At 43.2% G+C, this 8,358-nt stretch overlaps 1 protein-coding gene across 2 annotated transcripts in view; it reads left to right on the top strand.

Moving 5' to 3' along the window:
- The first annotated feature begins 1,333 nt into the window (after positions 1-1,333).
- runx1t1 (RUNX1 partner transcriptional co-repressor 1) overlaps positions 1,334-8,358 on the top strand; it is a 57,388-nt gene continuing 50,363 nt past the window's right edge. For both annotated transcript variants that reach the window (XM_029443921.1, XM_029443920.1), the window contains exon 1: positions 1,334-1,834. In XM_029443921.1, coding sequence (XP_029299781.1) covers positions 1,807-1,834 — 28 coding nt within the window. In that variant the 5' untranslated portion in view covers positions 1,334-1,806. The remainder of the gene's footprint in view (positions 1,835-8,358) is intronic.

Here is an 8,358-nt window from a genome sequence, read left to right as displayed (position 1 = left end):
GCCTTTTTAAGCTGAGGGTGTGTGTGTGTGTGTGTGTGTGTGTGTGTGTGTGTGTGTGTGTGTGTGTGTGTGTGTGTGTGTGTGTGTGTGTGTGTGTGTGTGTGTGTGTGTGTGAAGACATGCAGCCACACACACTACAGCCAACCAGCTACTCGAACACGCAGCTGGCTGGTTCTTGTCCATGACACTCCACTGCTGTCTGTGCAAGTGGTTCTCCAAGCGAGCTCCAAGGATCACTAGGGGTCCCTGAGGACACTCGAGGAGGTCCCAAGTAAAACTAGATAAATAACATGGTTCATTCTATGTAGCTGAAGGGATTGGCTGAAGTATTGTTTGTATCAAATAACTAATAACTCCCCACATGAAGCAAGGAAGAGATTTGAGAGATAGGTTCACATTTGTTCACGTGTGAAAACAATGCCCACATGTGCGTTGAACGAGTTATTAGTCGCTGTATGTGTTGCTCCTGTCCATACTGGCAACAAAGAGAACCCACTTTATAGGGGATGGATATTATATTTATGTGATAGAATGTCCCATTGTGTGCAAACATTTACAAAAGAAAAAGTGAATTAATGCAAAATCTCCATTCAATATTGATATGCGAATATTAAGAGTTGGGCGCATTGAGATAAGAGATAAGACAGCTGGTGTAGCTAATTGTGCAGTCGGGTGCCATTAAACCATTACAGAAGACGCAACGAGATGTTCTTTCAGACTTTTGAAAACAATGTGGAAAATGTGCTGGCGATATGGTATTTATGTTTGTTTCATGTATTTATTTGAGGAATGTTAAAATGTCCTCATTGCTCCACAAAATATGTGACATACTTCATGTACATTGTGATTTATACATTAAGCCTGTCTCCATTGCATGTTGTGGGGGGGTTCAGTCAGGACAGAATAAGACACGGATTGTCCCCCATCACTTACATTGGAATCCTATTAGAAAATGATTTCCAGTATGGACAGCAGAAACCATTTCAGAGACCAGTTGTGCTTTTAATGTACCTATGTGCATGTAAGTATTGTTTTAAGACAGACTTGACTCATACGTATGGTGATGGCACACATTCTCTGTGTCCTTGGGTAAAGATCTCCCTGGGAGCCCTTGACGTGAAGAAGCTTCGAGAGCCGCAGCTCCAGTAGAAAACACTTCGACTTGACCTGACCCCGCTTTTTCCAACCTGTTTTAGGACACACAGATGCTGGCTGCTGCCCAGTCGCCGCCTCCTCCCTCTCAGCAGCGCTCCAGTCCCGCCCACCGCCACCTGGCTCTGCTGCGCACCGCCGACTGGAGGCAGAGTGCCGCTACTCCTCTATCCCACGCCAACGGAGAAGCAGAATACAAGGAGCCCAACGACCGAGGGTGTGTGTATGAATATCTCTTATATTTAAAAACCGATTTCTACAACATAGACCGACACGACGTTTAAAGGATTTTGGAAGAAAGTGCGAAGGACGGATAGAAAATCAGACGGGTGCCCTGCGCACTGCATCCTCCCTCTCCATCGCTGTCTCATCTCTCCTCCTTCTTTGCCTCTGCGCTTTTACAAGACTCCCTGCTTCTCCCATCCTGAATATCCTCAGTGACTGATCACTTATTGCAAAGCCGTGAGCTGCCCTTCTTCTTTTATCGGAGTTTGAACCACATTTCTGAGCTGCTGGAAGTATACCGCCAGAGCCCCTGAGAGCTGGCTGGACTCTGTAGCTTTCGTCTTCCCGATACAAACGGATCAACGAGGGGACCTTGCGCGGAGTCAAAAGGACTGGAAATTATTTAGCCCTTTCACATCAACGTACCGCATGGTGGGAATTTCTGCCTCCTTTCAGTGTAAGTGGCCTCTTTCTTTCTATATTGATTATATTATTTTTCGAATACGCATTGGCTGAGTGTTTTGTGCCCTCATACAGACATGTGTCTGCAAAATTAAGAAAGAATTTATCATGAAATAGCTTCTGACCTACTATAGAATTTGACATTTATGAGTTGTGCTTTGTGTCATATGTTTTAATGTGAAGTAAGCAAAAGCTATGCTGCTCCAGAATGATTGAGCGATTTGTAGAAAAACATGTAGGCCTATAGCTAGCAATAACATTGTTTTTATTACATTTGTATTGTATGAGATGAACTGCGATGACACATCTATTGCAGGAGCGAACAATACGTGTCTGTGCTGTGCGTAATAGTGTATGTTATGGTATCATTATTATGGGAGAAATAGGCTGAGCAGTGGGAATTGACACTCATTTGCTCACAAATAAGGAATATTCTCCAAAAACCATTATTGTGTCTTGGGGACTGCATTTTGTATTTGTTTCATGTTTGTGTTAACAGAATAACATTTAGTTTTCCATTAACTGCTGGTTGAGTTTGTGTAAATAGTGACACCAACTCGCAGCTGGTCCCTGTCTCCATAAACAAGCTGACAATTCATGGGCTTGAACCCGGGATGGAGAGTTGTCCTCGGGCAACAGGCGACTTAAGTTCACGGATCAAGTTTAGTGACTCTCTTTCGATCTGTCAAGACCATGTCTGGAAGTGAAGTAGCCTTCACATCATCTGATAATCCCCAGAAGGCATGGACTCTTTAGCCCATCAGTTATAGAGCGAGGCGACCCCTCAGCACGGGATAGACATTAATGTGCCAAGGAGTGCTGAGAGCATGCAGGGTTTTAGATCAAAAATCAAGACACGAGGGGACTTCATTGTTTTAAGCCCCTTTTTAAGTGACCGAATTGAATATTCCTAAACTTGATGACAATTGTTCTCTAGTTTCTAAAAGAAAGAAAAAAATAGTGTTTACTCATTCTGTTCCGAGAAATAGTTGATTGCAGTTTTCTTGGAAAGATAGTTTGGATGCAGCGATGTTGCCATCCCTGTGTGTTTGGTGAGGAGCCACCCTAGCCTCTCTCCTCCTCTCCTTCTGCTCTCTTTTAGAGAGGCTTTGCATGTCATAGTTTGCATTTGAAAACATCCTCTAGAGCTCTGTCACAACTGTCAAACGCATCTTCTAAAATCCATGTGAAGTTTCCATATCCACCCGCTGCCACTGCCATCATCAAATAACCAAAAAGCGCAACAACAAAAAAAACGTTTATTTTTTTCCTTTTTTAATGGAGTGGCGTAGGGTTGAAATTAAAGGGTTCGGGCTATATTTTACTTCAGTGGGAATCTGTTCCCCCGACTGGGAAAATCTCATACATGCGGGTTAGGGAGGGAGGTTGCTGGGGCTCAACCTGCTGTCGATGCCCGACTGTTCTCACGGCTCAGATTAGAGAGGGAGGAAAATATCTCCTGGAAACCCACAGGGCTTTGGACATTTTTTACGCATGCCGAATAGTCCCATGCAAAGCTTTGTAGGCATCCAAGAGGGTGATTGTTAACTCCTCTTAAAAGCGTGACCCACCACAGACGTAGTCTTTGCCCAGTTAAATATAGATGCAAAGGAAATTGTTTTTCAGCATTTTGCATTGATATCAAGAAAACAAAATATAGTCGTTTTTTAAAATTAAAAAATATTTTAATGTCTTCTGTGAATCCAAGACGCTAGTATTTGTATTGTGCTGTGGTTAATTTCAATGATCCACATGAAGATTCAGTATTATTAAGGTTTTTTATTATCAGTATTAGTTAACATTATTAAATGCAGTTGATCATCCTGGCCGTCACTTATGTTGTTGTTTTTTCCCATTCATTAACCTCTGAGACTTCCATTAAAGTAGTGACTTGACTGAAAAGACCATTACCTGGAGTGTGTGTGTTTACAGAGATAAAGAGACAGAGAGATGGAGGGACAGAAAGAGTAAATGAAAGGTAAACAAAGCTGGTGATGAGGGGAGAGTAAATGATAAGTGCTGTTTGCAGGTTATCACTGTGTTTGTGTGTGTGTGTGTGTGTGTGTGTGTGTGTGTGTGTGTGTGTGTGTGTGTGTGTGTGTGTGTGTGTGTGTGTGTGCATGTGTGTGTGGCGTGTGTTGCTGCATCCACACACGCGTCCATGCACGCTGTATAAACAGGCTTGTATTAACGTTAGCTGCTAACTCTCTGTGGTCCATCCAGGCTCTGCAGCATCAGCTAGCACTTCCAAGGACCATCTGCCCAGCCACCAGCCTGCCTCACACCTGTTCTCCCTTCCTCCCTCCCTCCTCCCTGCTCTCAGGCTATAGGGTCAAATGCATCAGACCGCTGCTCACAGACACAGTCGTGGCCTTGCAAAAATGATGGCAGCCATTTTATTCTCGCCTTCACACACACACAGACACGAGCACGGAAACACTTACATACCCCTGGTTGGCAGGTTGAAAAAGAGTGTTGTCTGCACAGTGACAGCACGTGCATAGATACACACACACTTGGCTTGATTGTTTACATTTTTCTATTAGTACTTTTTCATGCTAACCACAGCCAATAGTTGTTTTCTAGTGGCGTATTCAAACACAGCTTTTAGATCACACCCTCAAACAATGAATTACTATTGTTTCAGGGGGGAAAAACTGATTTCCCATTTAGAGTCTTATTGAGGCTCCAGAGCTGTGATGTAATTACAAAGCACTTCTTTTAAGTATGACACACAGACTTTTGGATGCGGTCCAGGTTTGCTACGCGGTGAATAAGTGATGATGACTCAACAGACTTAATATGCCGGCTACTTCACGAAGCCCACTTGTGTATTTCTGTATCGGGTTTTCTGTAAGACTTTCTCACAGCTATACGTTGTCGCAAACATTCTCCCACCAAAAGGAAAAGGCTTGGCATTGAATGATGCCAAGAAAAATTACATCACCTGTATTGTTTCAGTATGCTCATTTGGTTTTAACTGAGCCAATTTGAGAGTGCTTCTGGCACAAAATGATCAGCGAGACACATCTTTTGTTTGGCAAGTTGGTTTCGTCTAACATGCAGAACCAAACACGAGTTCTCAAGAGTTTGACAGTTTTGGTTGTTTGTTTGTTGTATAATTAAGTACTTGTGCTTTACTTGGCTAATGGAAATGTCACATGACTCTAATGTCTTGGTTTTCAATCTGGTTGTTGTCATTTCACTCAAGGAACAACAGGTCAAACTAAGAAGTCATTCCTCCTGTAGTTGCAGAAATGGTGTATAAAGATAGAGATGGCAAAGCGTTTTGAAATAGGCACAGGTTGTATCCATGCAGCCATGTAGACAGGAGGCAAATGTCAACAGTAGCATTGGATACTAAAACCACTGTACCATGCACTCCTTCAAGATGTATAGATCTGTTCTGATTATTCAGAGCCATCTCTTACCAAGTCCTACAGTGAATTATAGATGGAGTCAGGGTATGTGTGTGTGTGTGTGTGTGTGTGTGTGTGTGTGTGTGTGTGTGTGTGTGTGTGTGTGTGTGCGTGCACCTACATACACACACATGCCCTTGTAGATCAATATTCCCATTGATGGTTATCAGCGAGAGGGCAGTTCTCTTCACTGCTTATTGAATTTCATCACCCATGAAAGAGCAGCAGCGGTATAAAAGGACTTGCATGTATGTGTGTGTGTGTGTGTGTGGTTCTGTGTATGGATTTGTGCAAGTTTGTTGTCTATGTGGTGCGCGCGTGTGTGTTTGTGTGTGTAAACGCTCTTGGCACTCACAAAAGCAAGAGGTCTTTGTTTTATTGTAGTCGTGAGTTGGCCTTTACAGGGGCTTATTTAATGTCAAAGTCAACAGTGAGCACTACAAACTGATTTTATTGGCCTTGTTCGTGTTTTTACTCCAGATAACATGAGACTTATAGGGCAAGTGAAGAAAGGGCCAATAGGACCGAGTCGGACAATTCATCAAGTTTCATGGACGTAGTTAATTGTTCATAGGTTTTTATACTTCAATCCATTTAGGAAGCACATGGGATATCATATTTGTAATAGATCAGTCCCTGAATATGACCAAATCCAAATTCTTCTTCCTTTTTTTAAAAACTGTTGTAAAAACAGTAACATAGAGACAGCTGTATGAGCAGTATTGTTAAAGAAAGACAGCTGGGAAATGTAGTTTTACACTGGCTAACTATAATGTCTCTGCATTATAGTTCAGGGTTCTTGGTTTGAAAAACACTGATAGACATGTGTACAAACACACACACATACATACACACACACACACACACACACACACACACACACACACACACACACACCCTGCCAGCTCAGTTCTCTCTATATAGACTGGGATTGAGTTGCTAATTAACTTCACTTTCTCAAACTGTATCGCACACAGGCAGACTGACACACACACACACACACACACACACACACACGCACACACACACACACACACACACACACACACACACACATACACACACACGCAGAATCTCTCTCTTAGGCTCCTTCTCATGATGTCTTTCCCTTCACACTCTCGCTCTCTCTCTCTCTCTCTCTCTCTTACTCTCTCCCACTGTTTATTTTCCTGCCTCCATCTGGAGTCGGCTGATATTGTAATCGCCCTAATGCACATTGCCTTCCCCTCACACACACACACACACACACACACACACACACACACACACACACACACACACACACACACAATGTGCCATCCTGACAAGCCCCTTTTCTTATTCCAAAAGATAAGCCACTGGATGTGATTCTGTGACTGTGTGTGTGAGCCTAAGTGCACATGTAGGTGTCTATACAGTGTGTCTAATGAATACAAAGGGACACACTCAAAAGTGTGTTTCGCCCTGCACTCTGCCAAAGGTAACGATATTGAATAAGCACTTCTTAGTGATGTGGCGCGTCGATAATGTGGCTGAGTGAAGATGTTACCTGTTATCGCTCGCCTCCTCAATATTCACCTGTCAGCAAATGTACATTTAAAATTAAGACAGTGGTAGGGAAAGGAATTCTGGGATATGTGTGTGTGTGTTTATATTTATATGTGTTTTTGCATGTTTTTTTATGAATGTTTGTAAGAAAAGTGTGTACGTGTGTGGGCAGAGATTACCGCGCTGCCATCTCTAATAGCTTTTGTTTTGTGATTCAGGAGAGGTTTGTGATGTTGGAAGGTGTTGGCATTTGTGGTGTGAGCGTGTGTGAGCGTGTGCACACACACGCTCACACAAATGCTGAGGACACACAGACAGGTTTGATTGATGGCGGGTATGAGCTGTGAAACTGTGCGATTAGGATCCTTTTTTTCTCCCTAGTTCACGAGAGGACAATTGTTAAAGAATGGACCAGCTTGCTTTGCTGCCAGTCCATAAAACCTGCCCATAAAAGTCGTTTGTGTCCTTGTGTGTGTGTGTGTGTGTGTGTGCGTATTTGAGAGAGAGAGAGAGGTGGAGGGGTGGGCACATGCAGACAGCTCTTAAAACAAACAAACAGGTAGGCAGAAAATCTGACAAATTGACAAAGAAAGAGACAAAGAAAGAGGAAAAGGATGAGAAATAGGGAGAGTGAGGCTGGGGAGAAACCTCACCTCAGCCCTGTCACGCTTTAGCGCTTTTAATCACCTAAGCCGAGGTTGCTTCCTCCATAAAAAAAGTCCACATTGTTAATGTTGACCTGCATGAGCATGTGAAAATTATTATTTTTCTACCCTTCTGTTACCGTTTGATTTAAAAATAAAAAAAAGGATATAATTCACGATCACCATCCCTGCTCATCTGCTTGGATACCCCTCATATTTGATGTACAGCTCGGTTTTCTCTCATTAATTTTGATGTATGGATTTGGACTGTAAGACTTTATGAAAAGGGCAGTCGCTGGAGTGGAGGCCCAGCTAGCCTGGTAAAAAGAAGTGTAATTAAGATCCGCAGACAGGGAGTGAGAGAAAGAGAGAAGCGGCAATCAATAGATGCAAACAGTGGACCCTCTGTTTTTTTCCCTCCGAGTATTGACGTGTTCAGTCAATTACAGCTCGAGAGAGAGAAGACGAGGAGCAGGAGAGAATGTGCCCCCAACTATGTGTGTATGAAATGGCCGCGTATTGTGAAAATCTACACCCATTTGCGTGTCACTACATGGGTGTGTTTGTGATTAGGTGCAAGCAGCCAATACACATCTGCGTTTGAGATGTGATAAAATACAGTGGACAAATGCAGAGCACGGATCCGCTGTTGTTTTAGGACTTCCAGTTGCTCACGAGCCTTTTATCTACCATCAGCAGACACGACGAAATCATTGTTTCTCTCTCTTTGCTGGTTAAAATCACACCACTGCAGCCAAATAATGAGGCCCTTTTCTTTTGTGGTTGAATTTGACTTGCATGATGGGTATTGTAGGAGGAGAGGGCTTCCAGCTGTTGTCAGTTAGTGTCACAGACAAACAGGGCGATGGAACAATGGGACGACGGCCGCTCACTCCGTCCGATTGTCTTGTTGTCAAACCGACAGCAGG

This window comes from Cottoperca gobio, chromosome 11 (assembly GCF_900634415.1).
Source record: "Cottoperca gobio chromosome 11, fCotGob3.1, whole genome shotgun sequence".
Taxonomy (NCBI): domain Eukaryota; kingdom Metazoa; phylum Chordata; class Actinopteri; order Perciformes; family Bovichtidae; genus Cottoperca; species Cottoperca gobio.
Note: the sequence above shows the minus strand (reverse complement) of the source record. Positions and strands in the feature narration are given on the sequence as shown.